Source organism: Octopus bimaculoides, chromosome 10 (genome assembly GCF_046866305.1).
Source record: "Octopus bimaculoides isolate indiv1 chromosome 10, ASM4686630v1, whole genome shotgun sequence".
Classification (NCBI taxonomy): domain Eukaryota; kingdom Metazoa; phylum Mollusca; class Cephalopoda; order Octopoda; family Octopodidae; genus Octopus; species Octopus bimaculoides.
In genome coordinates, this window is record NC_142937.1 from 55,532,130 (window position 1) to 55,545,746 (window position 13,617).

Here is a 13,617-nt window from a genome sequence, read left to right on the forward strand (position 1 = left end):
GTGATGAATTTAGGTTACAAGTAGGGGTTCACTAAGAATCAGTCCTCAGTCCTCTCTTGTTCATCATGGTCCTTCAGGCAATAACAGGAAGTTCAGAGAGCTCTTACCTCTGTTGATAACAAGGGCCCTTTCTCTCGAAGTGAAGGGTAGATTGTGTGATGCCTGTGTACGAACAGCCACGCTACATGGTGTGTGACTGCCAAGCACATTCATAGGTTTGAAAGAAATGAAGCTGGTAAGCTTTGCTGGATGTGTATTGTCAGTGTGCATACACGACAGAGCATAAGTATCTTGAGAGAAAAGTTGGGCATGGGAGACATCAGATGTGGTGTGCAAGAGAGACAACTGCGTTGGTATGGTCATGTGATGTGTATGGACGAAGACAGCAGTGTGAAGGAGTGCCAAACTCTAATGGGAGAGGGAACCTATGGAAGGGGTGGACCCAGGAAGACATGGGACAAGGTGGTGAAGTAGAATCTTCAAACGTTGAGCCTCACAAGGCAATGACAAGTGAGCGAGACCTTTGACAATATGCCAGGCTTGAGAAGACCTGTCAAGCCAATTGAAATCATAGTCATGGCCAATGCTAGTGTCATGTAACTAGCACATAAAAAGCACCCTCAGATGTTGGGTGAAATGCTGTGCCTGAGAAGACCTGTCAAGCCAAGTGAAATTGTAGTCATGGCTGATGCCAGTGTTGTGTAACTGACACTTGTGCTGGTGGCACATAAAAGCACCACTTGGATATTGGGCCTCACATAGGCAGTAACTAGTGACCAAGACTTTTGGCAATATACCGTACTTGAGAAGACCTGTCAATCTAAGTGAGATCATAGTCATATCTGATGCTTGATTTCTATAAAACTTGGTCTGAAAAGGACTGCAAGATAGCAGGTTCAATGTCAGTAAACTCATTTCAAGACTTCAGTACATTCATTCCTTGTTTCACCACTCAATGTTGTTCAGATTCCAGAAATAAAGTTCAACAGAATTTTTAAAAATTGAATTGCTATAAGATTGTTGGTCTTTGATAAACAATAATAAATTCATCAATATCTTCTTATGCTACAAGAGTTCAAAACACACCCAGGGCTTCTCTGAACTAACAAAGGGACTTCTATATGATCACTTGAATTGCTAAGAATAACAAACTCCCTCATATCACTCCTTAATGTCTTAAAGATATTTTGGAGGGAGATACTACACCTGAAAAAAAAATAGGATAGTCACATTTAAAATACTTCTGATAATAGGTCTGCTGGATACAAGCTACTTCAAAGTTAAACAACCCAAAAGTGTTCTTAATTCAGTGCCACTACATCACTGCAAATTAAAAAAAAACCCACTATCTTATTTAATCCAATATCTAGTTTAACACTACCATCTAGTTCTTGGCTGCCTTTCATAGAATCAACTCTGTTGCAAGCACTTGGGAATAGGTCTCTAGTTTGAGAATTGTTTCCTCTCTAACTCCCACCAACCAAAGCCCAGCCATCTTTCTCCTCCTCATCCATCGACCATCAAGCAATTTCTCTCTCTCCAATCAACCAGAGCCAAGCCATCTCTCTGGACTAAAGAATAAACAAAAACCATCTATCCTTGATGTGGATGAAGTCACTTATTTAATATTAAATGTTCTGAGAATAAATGATGAAACATTTACAGACCTGAGCTCACAACAAATGAATTATTAATTAAAACCTAACCCCTTTGAGGGTAGTGTTAAACTAGATATTGGATTAAATAAGATAGTGGGTTTTTTTTTAATTTGCAGTGATGTAGTGGCACTGAATTAAGAACACTTTTGGGTTGTTTAACTTTGAAGTAACTTGTATCCAGCAGACCTATTATCAGAAGTATTTTAAATGTGACTATCCTGTTCACCTCGCATTTAAACTTTAAGAAAAATAAAACTAAGTTGTTTTTATTTTTAAGCTACATTACATACAGTAGTACTTATTATAATCTTAATTAATCTTCAAATGAATCCTTTCTTTACCATACTTACATTTTTGTTTTCACGAAACAGAGTGCATGCTTCATCAAAGATGTACTTGCGTTCCTCTTGTGTGTCTTGCATGTTTCCTGACAAGGACTGCCATTCTCTAGACATACGTAGGATTTGTCTATACAGAGACAGCACTGTTCTTTGATGGGACATTTCCTTCTCCCGCACAACACTCTTTTCTGGACTTAATCAGCCTAGTTGAGAAGTAATTAAAGAAAAATGCAAACATTCAAAAGCCAGAAACTAAAAATTAGTCCAAATCATTTGTCTGTTACTCTGATAGTTGTGTGTGTGTGTGTGTGTGTGTGTGTGTGTGTGTGTGTGTGTGTGTGTGTGTGTGTGTGTGTGTGTGTGTGTGTGTGTGTGTGTGTGTGTGTGTGTGTGTGTGTGTGTGTGTGTGTGTGTGTGTGTGTGTGTGTGTGCGCGCGCGTGCACGCGCACACACACACACACACATACATTCACATATGTGCCCAACAATCCTCCCACTATTTTAAAAAGCTTATTCAGAAACATTAGTAACAAATCTCAGACATGTCCTACACTCAAGAATCCATTCAAATATTGCTCAATCATTCCTGCATCCTATAAACTTTTCCTCAGAAATCATAAATTCAAAATTTTTATTAGAAGCAGTTTTAAGATGAGCTACACATCTTCTGAAAACTTCACCACCACCTTAGCTAGAATTGGCAAGAAAAATTTGACACACCTAAATGTACAAACCATACTACTTCTCACTATTTCAACTGTCTTGCCACTGATATCTGCCCACAAAATGGTAAATGTCTTCAAGAAAACATAGTGATCTGCACAAAGATATCTATTGGAAATAGCAGTCTCTGGGTATATAAAATTAGTTATTTGTTTGTTTGTCTCCTTTGCACTCAAAAACCAGTAGATCAATTGTGCTCAAACTTGGTATGTGAATTCCTTAGACTCAGGATTAGGTTTTGCACAAATTTCAGTCCTGTCCATAGACCATGGAACTGGCAGGGGAGCATATTTTTGGCTCCATAAATAAAATGGAAAAAATTACAGAAAAAAAAAACCCTGAATTCCTCCATAAGTTTAATGATTATGTGAAAAAGGCTTTATATGGTTGAGTTCCTTAGACTTGAAGACATGGGACAAATGAGGCCCAATGACTTAAATTTTGGGAAAAATTAAAACTTTCAAGCTTCTTCATATTCAGAGGTGTGTTGAAAATGAGTACTTGCCTCATTCTATAGGTATAAAAAGTTTTAAGCCTTGATCAAATACCTAAAGATATATGATTCAAAATCTTATACTTGAAGGTATATAATAAAACAAGTCTGAACTTATTTCGAAAAAGTATAAAATCTAGAACATGTTGAATTTCATTATCAGTATAATTTCAAACTTAAATAGTGTCACATCCTCTATCTTGTACAGATAGATAATAGTGACATTAGAAACCCCAAGAAAAAATGCCACTAAAGAATAGACCTTCATTTGGAAGAAAGACTTCTAAAGTTTTGGCAAAGCAGCTACAAAGGGAGAATGAAACTGACAAGTTCAATTATTACATATTTTTTTCCTTATAAAAATACACACATACAGGAGGAATAAATTATATCTATAATAATACTTTGAATGTGACTTCCGAGAAACAATAAAATTATCCGATTAACGACGAGTATTACTGCTAGTTTATAATATTATCATCGTTGTTTTAATGTCTACTTTTCCATCTCGCATAGATCAGATGGAATTTAGTAAGGCAGATTTTCTACAGCCAGATGCTCTCCTTGTGTTTCAATTTTCACCAGTTTCCAGCCAGGCAATACTTCTTCATGTCTAAACATATGTAAACATCTAAAAACCCTTTAAAAGATGGGACAGTCGCAGTTGGAATGTTTTTAATTGTAGGTCTGCTTCAATCGGATTGACCTGGGGCTAAATAACCAGAGAGAGAGAGAGAGAAGGAGACTGTTTCTACTACTACTACAAATATTGAGCATAAATCAAATTAATAAAATTATGAACATTCTCAGTTTTAACACGTTCACTTTGAATTTTCAAAAATCTTTTTGGTGTAATTATATCGAAAGCCAGCAGCATGTGGTAATTTCTATTACAGAGTTTAAATAAAGTCTCGTGTTAGAAACTGACGAAGTAAATATATTTTTAACCATTGCCTGTACGGCTTACATCTCACCTTGAAGGTTGTATTACAAACACGACCCAACATAGGAAGCAAGCGAAAACACGAGACAAAAGTTTAAAGGTGAAGTCACGTGGACGTTTGAAAAGTCTCAACGGACAACTCTGAATATATTCTCTTAAAATGTTTGATTTTATTATATATATATATATAGATTCTGGTGTTGTATTTTAAACAAGGTACAGAGCATTCCTGTTTGTTTTGCTTGACAACAGGTTCGATGAAGGAAAGAAATACCTTAATGTCTCGGGTGAGATAAGAAATTTAAATACATTATTGAACTGCAAATAAAAAAATAAGTTAATTTCCCAAAGTAATAACAGTCTAGCTTAAAACTAACCTCAAAATTTGATGTTACTCGTCACATACCAAAACTAACGCGAAAACAACACATGTTATAACCGGTGTTTTATTATTAATAAACGCCGTAATTTTATTCCGGGAATTTTATTGGCATAATGAACGTCTTCATTTAGACTTTTTTTATGAAGAAATTTAGTTAATATATGTTGACTATATACTTTCAATAATTACTTGATATCATCTGAAAGATGTAGCAGATACAGTACCATTTGTTATGCTCGTCATTTTCTGCTATATATAGATATTTCACGAGGGAGGGGTTACTTCAAACAGTTGCAATTTTTTTTTATTCAATCAATTAACAAAAACATTTCATTATCAACATATTACGAAGAACATATTCAAAATTTATACTGTCAATATATAAGTGTTCATTATCATCCGGGAAGGAAACTATCAACTCAAATTCCCAATTGAAACAATTTGTGGGCAGTGTTCCTTTTCTCACATTGAGAGGGGGAACAACTTTGATGACCTAAGCAATCATTTCTTGTATTCTCTGGCTAAGAGCAATGCCTCTCGTGAGTACGAAGATGTTTTAATACTGTTGCATAATAATGTTTTAATATGTAGTTTAATACAGTTTAATAATAATTATGGATCTTGTTCAAAACGGGGGCACCAGTTTTCATTTATGTTTTATGTAGTGTTTTTGGTACCGAAAGACTTTCAAACTTCGTATACTTATCTATTTTGTGTTATAGAACAGAAAAAAATTTTGTATTCGAATTTATTTCATGTAAAAAATTGTCTTATTTCGATAATTTCAACCAATCACTGACAAGTATTCAGTTGTTTATACTTACTCCTTTGGCAGTTTAAGCGGTGTAAAGCGTATTTAATCGCCATTACTTCTGACATTTTGGAGAGCCAACACACATCTTTTTCTTGTGCTAAGGAGGATATATTAATTTTTCCATCGAGATTTTTTTGCTGTTGCGGTGTGAGTTCGTGTCTGTCTAACTCTCTGTATTGTATAACTGTTTAAATAACTGTTGGTATACAGTTATTTTCGCCGTACGGGGCGAAAAATTCCCCGTAAAAACTTTATTTGCGTTTTTGTCTTTTGACAAATATGGATACTCTAATTGTAGCGGAAAGTGTCCTTCCCATGGAGGAAGAAAGTGTATGTAAAAGTGTTTCCAAAGGAAAACCAAGTTTTGCACAGGCCGTTGGAGGTGACTCCATTGAAATAAAAATGTCAAAAGAAAGTCTGTATACATACCGGAAATATGTACAAAAGGTGGATGGTGAAACGAAGCTAATTCCACCACCCGAGGCAGTCAACGCAATTAAGGAAAAAATTGTGGTATACAAGGTATTCAACATTAAGGAAAAAAAAATTGCAGAGGCGCGTAATGAACTGGTGGAGCTGTGTTTGGCGCCAATTTGGTCGAAAGTCATTCATGTAAACCGCGGTACAAGAAGTGCAACTATCGAAGTTCACTTCGAGTCGGCGGAAGTGGCAAAGGAGGTTTCGACAGAAACCTTGAAAACAGACCTAATTATGCTGCTGCCCACTTACATGGGAAAACGAACAGCACGTGTAACTGTAGAAGACATACCATTTAGGTATGACGTAATGTGGGCGGCAGTGGCCGTAATCTTCGACGTGGAAGAAAATATAGAAATTTTAAGCACAAGGAGAAGGAAAGCAACCGGTTGGAAAGGTCAGGTGCTTGAGATGATAGTCCAAGCGGAGAACAATACTTTGGAAAATTTGCCCGACAGGGTGTCTGTGGGGGAGGGACATACCATTCGCGTGTCAGTTGAGGGACGGAGACCCAGATGTTTCAAGTGTGGACAGAAGGGTCACGTTCGCTCAGCTTGCACAAAAAATAAACAAAACACCATTAAAGCGAGTGGCGACGCTCCTGCGAAAGTGGACGAGGGAAGAAGAGAGTCAACAGTCACAGTTGCAGTGGAAAGCAGGAAGACGGAAGAAAGTGGAAAGCAGCAGGAGCGAGTAAGCGTGAGGACGTCTGAGAAAATGGTTACGGAGGAGGAAAACGAACTAACACAAACGGCACATAAAACTGTTACAAACAAAAGGAAGACGCAATCCACTCCAGACTCCCCTCCCCAAACACACAAAAAAAAAGCTGCAAACTTGCAGACAGAGGAAAAAAAAACCCTCCCACACCTATCCCGCTGGTACAACACTCATAGGGCAGAATTTTTGAAAGGTTGTAAAAAAAAAACGACAGGATAGTAGCCATAAACATGAAGAACGAGAAGGTGGTGAAATACACAAAGGCCCACCCTCGCATAAAGTTCTTCAAAAGTGGTACGGAGGACGATAAATACCGCTACGCGAGGGTGGCCGAAGAGGATTATAAAGAAAGACTATTTCAAGAACATGTTTTAAACAAATTTATAATAGACGTCTCCAATGACGTCAAGGAAGGCAGATTGATTGTCAACCCGGCAGCCACCCCAACCCAGAGCCCGGTGGCAACCCCGAAAAAGGGCCCAGTAGAAGCGGAAGGAGTAGGGGAGGATGGCAAACAAAAAGTGCCATTCTCCCTCTCACAACCGTAAGTGCTTGCTTTTACCCTTATTTTTTCCGATGATTAAGTTGGGTAGTTTAAATGTGCGTGGAATGAGGTCGAAATGGAAACAAGCTTGTTTTCTGGACGACCTCATTTCACATAGAATAGATGTGGCTGTGATCACCGAGTCCAAGTTGGAAGGACCTGGGGCGTTCTCGCCCCTCCTCAATGGCTACGAGAAATTTATTTCGCCGAGCCGGAGGGGAGGTGCAGGCGTGGTGGTTCTTTTTAAGGAGGACTTGGAGTTACAGATTCGTACTGTCTTTCTGGACCCAGAAGGTAGGCTGGTCGTCCTAGATGTGACACATGAAAGTAAGCAGTCCTTCAGGTTGGTGGCTGCCTATGCTCCTAACGGACAAGGGCAGTCGGTTTTTTTTCGGAACCTGGAGTACTTTTTATTGACGTCTAAAACCATAGTTTTGCTAGGGGACTTCAACACTATTCTCGATGCGCGCGTCGATAGTGTGGGCTCCACCGATAGGAAAGGGAATCCTTGCCTCAAGGGTCTACTAGAGAGTTTTAATCTAGTAGACCGCTTCCGACTGGATGAGCCGAGCGTTCCACAGTGGACGTGGAGTAATAACGACGGCTCACTCAGATCGTACATAGACAGAATTTTTGTTAGGGAAAGAGATAAGAATAGTTTTAGCTGTCCACATTTTTGTATTGTGTCTTACTCGGATCATAAACTTGTGACGTGTGAGGTACATATAGATAAGTGTCATAAACAGGGACCCGGGTATTGGAAAATGAACAAGTCTATTTTGACTTGTTTAGCTTTTCGTACCCGGATTAAGGAGTTAGTGCAGAGGGCATTATGTGGCACCATCATTAATAATAGATGGTGGCACGCCCTCAAGAGAGCCATCCGTCTTGAGTCCATTAGATTTAGCTATCAGCTAAGTTTAGACAGGAATAGAATAGAGGGTGACTTAGTCAAGAGTCCAGATGAGGCAATGGAAGCTGGCTCCGCATCCAAAGTGACAGCAGCGAGAACGGTCTTGTACCGACACCTCAATGCCAAACACGAAGGGTGCCGAGTCAGAGCTAAAGTACGCGCTGGGAAACGAGAAGGTATCAACGTAGCCAGATGGGCTCGTCGTGTGGAGAGTCAGAAGGGCAAGAAGTCCTGCATTAAGTCTTTAACTGACGATCAGGGGCGCAGGGTCTATGGACAGGAGGAGATGCAAAAGGCACTTCACCAGCATTTCGCTCGGGTGTTCGGGGAGAGCGGTCCGCTTGAGCGCGGGGAGCCCTTAAGGGATTTCCTAGCTGGCGGGCCTCGACTCTCGGCGCGTGAGACGGAATGCTGTGAGGGCCCGATCACTCCCGCGGAGGTAAGAGAGGTGCTGGCCGGATGCGTCGCGGAAAAGGCTCCGGGACTGGATGGTCTGCCCTATGAGTTCTATCGTTTAATGCCGGACTTGTTTGGGGAGGTCCTGGCCGGCGTCTATGCAAACTGGCAGCAGAATGGGAGGATTCCCAGTTCTGTAAGCCGGGGAGTTGTGACGCTGATCCAGAAGGACCCAAGCAAGGGGGATAGCATTAGTAATTACAGGCCCATAACTCTACTAAACGTAGAGTTAAAGATTTTGGCCAAGGTGTTAGCTAAAGGGTTGACGGCTGTCGCGGAGAAGCTTGTCGGGAAGGCACAAACCTGTGCAATCCCAGGCAGGTCGATCCAGGACAACCTTCACCTTCTTCGCTACACCTTAGACAGGGTTGGGAAATTAACCGGTAAAGGAGGGGCATTGGTCCACTTAGACCAAAGTAAAGCTTTCGATAGGGTAGACCATCGGTACCTGGGGGCCGTCCTCGAAGCAGCTGGGCTGGGCCCAGGCTTTCGCGGGTGGATCTCCGCTATGTACAGCGGCATCAAGTCCACCGTCCAGATAAACGGTTACCTAACGGAGCCGTTTTCGATCATGCGGTCTGTTCGTCAGGGGTGTCCCCTATCCCCGGTCCTGTACGTCTTGGCCCTGGAGCCATTGTTGCGGAGGCTGGAGAAGTTGGGTGACATCCCTAATGAGATTGGATGCGGTAAGTTCACTTCTGCTTATGCGGACGACGTCACTCTCATCGTGTCTAAAGAAGCACAACTACCTCGTGTAGAAGAGGCTCTCCGAAGATACGAAGCGGTGGCAGGAGCAAAAGTTAACAAGGACAAGTCCATCGGTTTGCGCCTCGGCACCTGGAGGAACAAGCCGTTATCGTCCAGTGTCGTTGGACACTGGACAGATGGTCCTGTTAAGTTGCTTGGAGTCTGGTTTGGTTCAGACTCCCAGACGGAGAAGAATTGGAGCGAGGTAGTGAACAAGGTGGAGGCCATAGTTAGGAAGTGGTCCGAAAGGTTTCTGTCCTTGAAAGGTAGAGTGGAGGTGGTGCAGGTGTTTATAGCATCTGTAATCACCTCCGCCTGTCCGTTGTGCCTTGCCCCGATTGTTGGCTAAACAAGCTGGTAAGACTCCTCTTCCGCTTTTTGTGGAGGTGGGGAAAGCCACTTGTGAGGCGCTCCGTGTGCTGCCAGGTACCGCTAAAGGGTGGTTTGGGGATGCCCTGGCTAATGATGCGCAGACATGCGTTGAGGCTGAGACATCTCTGGTGCCACCTGGAGGGTGATAAGGTGTGGAGTCCGTTGGCGGAGGAGCTCTTGCCGCGACCGGCCTCGCTGGAAAGATTTAAACCCGGTCTCATTAAAAGACGTAATTTGACTTTATGGCAGAAGGCACTCTGGTTTATCCACAAGACGGGCAAGGCTGGCTGCGGGAATACCACCTCGGTGTTCTACAGAGGGCTAGTGGAGGGCAAAAACGATGACGTCCTAGGAGAGGCTCTGGGGTTCGACGAGAACCAACTTACTGCACTGTTTAGTAAAACCTTCAAGTCGGAGTACATGGATAATTTCCAAATATCTCTGACTTGGCAGTGTTACAGGAATGCTCTACCTGTTCGCGAGAAGTTATCCAGGCACGGTTTAGCAGTGCCACCGACATGTCCAAGATGCGAGCGGGACAGTGAAACTGTTCTACACGCTTTTGTACATTGTCGGCAGCTCTCCAGCTTGATAATTTATGTAGAACACGTGTTGTCGCATCTGGGACGAGTACAGCTGTCGGCTGGGTCTATGATAAAGATGATACCGCCAACTGGACTCTCAAAGGAAGGTGAGGCTTGCTTTTTCTGTACGGTAGCAGTATTGAAAGAGTGCATATGGAGGACAAGAATGGAAGGTTTGGGGACAGGGTCCTACATGTCCGGCCCTGGATTGTTGAATTACTTCAAATACCATCTGAAGAGCAAGATAGGGCTGGAAAAGAGAACCCTGTCAGCCAGAGTATATGAGCAGAGATGGAAGGAAGTGGTGAAAAAGGTGGGTGTAAGTCACCCAAACTAATCATCGAAAATAATAAAAGGCAAGCTGCTGGGCCTTATAGGCTGCCGGGTTGAAAAACCCAATCTTTTTGTTATTTTATATACGTGTTTAGGTATATGCGTGTGTATGTGTAGGTATGGATATGTGTGTGTGTGTGTATGTATGTATATGTATGTGTGGGTGTATATATGTGTGTGTACGTGTATGTATATATGTATATATATATATATATATATATATATATATGTGTGTGTGTACGGATGTGTGTGTGTATACGCATATGTATGCCTGTATAATTGAAAGAGGAAAAAAAAAAAGTCAATGAACATATATTGTACATATTAAGACTATCGTAATTTTTAAAAAAGACAATCGTAATTTTTAAAAAATAATATCATAGAACTCGCACATTTTGTTTATTTGTTTGTCCTGTATTGTACCCATCTGTGTTTTCGATCCTTCGTGATCATAATAAAAATATTCAGAGAGGCAACATACGTGTGTTCGTTTTCCCTAACCGACTTGCTCCTTCCCAGTATTTTCTTAACGAAACACTTTGAAACTTGGGACACTGGTAGAACGTGTCATATAAAACATCTTTTTCTCTTAGTCTTCTTAACAAAAAAACGTACATCGCAAGTTAGTTCATGTTCAAGTTGTCGTATTTCTGTAATTTCAACCAATCACTGACGTCCATTCAGCCGTAAAAATTAAGTGCTGACTACGTAAACAAACTGTGGTGTTTAGGCTGTGACGAGCTATGTGTTGTGGTGGAGAGGGGTCAGGCAAACAGAGGTGAAGCCAGACCGGAAGGGCCAAACCGGAAGGGTCAAATCGGAAGTCGGCGACACGCGGTCGAAGGCTAGCACGTGGGGCCAGTGAGAAAACAGCGACGTTACGAGAAAGACGTGTTCTGATTAGGAGCGATCGTGTACCCCGCTGCGGTCGGCAAGGTAAGGTCCAACGCTTCATTCTGTCCTTTTGCTTCTTGTTGTCTTCTTCCTCCATCGCACCACACAAACGATTCTGGCGGTGATAAAATTATTATTTCCTTGTGAAACAATGGCTGAAGCATATTGGCAGTAGCTAATAAACCTTTCTATTATAGGCACAAGGCCTGGTTTTTGAGGGAAGGAGCAAGTCGGTTAGGGAAAACGAACACACGTGTGTTGCCTATCTGCAAAATGTCAGAAGTAATGGAGATTAAATACGCTTTACACTGCTTAAACTGCCAAAGGAGTAAGTGTAAACAACTGAATACTTGTCAGTGATTGGTTGAAATTATCGAAATAAGACAATTTTTTACATGAAATAAATTCGAATACAAAAATTTTTTTCTGGGATCTATTTCAAAACGGGGGCACCAGTTTTCATTTATGTTTTATGTAGTGTTTTTGGTACCGAAAGACATAAAACATAAATGAAAACTGGTGCCCCCGTTTTGAACAAGATCCTGGCAAACCCCTTATTTTTATTCGGAAAAAAAAAAAGTTGGGTGGAAATTGCACCACCACCCCACACACACACACGCACCATCCCGGAACAGGAATCGTTGGAATTTTTTTTTTTTTCGTTGAATAATTACGAATTACGGTGGCCTCCTAATATGCCACTAAATACCGTTTTTTGGCCGGAAAACGGGGGTTCGGGTGCGGTGGAACACTCGGAAATTTCAACCCCCATACTCAACATTTTACAGAAATACGTTTTTGAGAGTGTGGATTACATGGTTCGTTATTAAATAAATATTGACTAGTTGGTACTATATGAATTAATATGCTAACATTTATACTGTTTTTGTTTTGTTTTGTTTTTTTTGTATTTTATATATGTGTGTGTAATATATTTTTTTTCTTTTTTTTTTAAGTGTGTATGTATATGTAGACACACAAGGGTTAGTACCAAATTGTTTCAGAAAAGTACATACCTTTTTGTCAAATCATTGGATTAATCCCGATAGAATACAAACTTTTTTCTAAATTTTATGAATATAAATATTTGTTCGACTAAACATTTCAGGGTGTGTAGCAGCATTTTAGAAAAAGAAAATCACTTTTGCTTTGCATATTTCCCGCTGAAACTCAAATTGCTTTATGCATGTGAGGTGATCGTATAAAACAATATATATATATATATATATATATAATCAGAAACTGGAGAAAACCTCAGATCAACAAACAAATCAATTGGACCACATCTAAAGCTTATTATTTAATACAAGACATGACATAACATCTATGTTACATAACAATTCTTATAGTTGTTTCCGCTTCTGATGCCAATCAGTGCCTACAAAGAATTGCGAAAATAATATATTTTCATAGGACATTCGAACTAGAACACAGAACTTCATCAGAGTTAATACAAAAAAGCGTCCAAAATAAACAAAAGGAAGAATTAAGGATGTAATTTACCAAAATTAGATAAAACGTAGACTAGCCACACATCAGCATTCTTTTAGAAATAGAAACAGAATTAACTTGACTGGATTAAGTAAGTATATTTGGGAACTCAAAGATAGTGATATTAGCTTCACATCAGAAAGGGAGATCCTTGCTACTGCACTTTCGTATAGTGAAAAAAAATAGGAAATGTTATCTTTGCATTAATGAAATTTTTTTCATTCTAACAGCACGAAAGACATTATTGAACCTGAGAGAGGAAAGAATTTGTAGCTTACCTGCATAAAGGTAAGTCCACTTTCAATAAATATAAATAACATTAGAAACCCTTATAACATAAAAATAGTAGCCCTTAATAGTAACATGAATGATATACATTTTACTCCTTAATTAAAGTTAGTTTGTTAGTTAATACCGGGGCTCTTGTAGGTATTCATTTAAATACCCACTCCTTTTACTCAAATTCTGAGTTTAGGTCTTAACCCCCACCCATGTCAACCACCTACATCTTATACCAATTAAGCCTTTCCTCCTTAATATTACCTACTAACCCCTTGTAATAATGCCAGGTATTTCATTCGTGAACTTATTTAGGAACACAGAGGACTTTTGTATTCTACCACAACGTTATAACCCCTAATAACTACTTCAAATTCTAATTTTTAACTTTATCTATCTATCTATTTTGTTATATTTTATCCTCTAATACTTTTTATACCATGGATGTATTT

At 40.1% G+C, this 13,617-nt stretch overlaps 1 protein-coding gene across 12 annotated transcripts in view; it reads right to left on the bottom strand.

Moving 5' to 3' along the window:
* LOC106877129 (LYR motif-containing protein 1) overlaps positions 1–5,923 on the bottom strand; it is a 213,029-nt gene extending 207,106 nt beyond the window's left edge. For 6 of the 12 annotated variants that reach the window (XR_016243424.1, XM_089358681.1, XM_089358686.1 and 3 more), the window contains exons 1-2: positions 4,537–5,074; positions 2,009–2,202 (exon numbers count right to left, since the gene is read on the bottom strand). Coding sequence is in view for 11 of the 12 variants with exons in the window: in XM_089358681.1 (XP_089214807.1) it covers positions 2,009–2,161 (153 nt within the window). In the remaining variant the exon portion in view is untranslated. Of the gene's footprint in view, positions 1–2,008; positions 2,203–4,190; positions 4,322–4,536; positions 5,075–5,365; positions 5,501–5,784 lie in introns of those variants that run through there. The other 6 variants (XM_089358683.1, XM_052971202.2, XM_089358684.1 and 3 more) reach the window with 4 other exon arrangements.
* Positions 5,924–13,617: the final 7,694 nt, after the last annotated feature.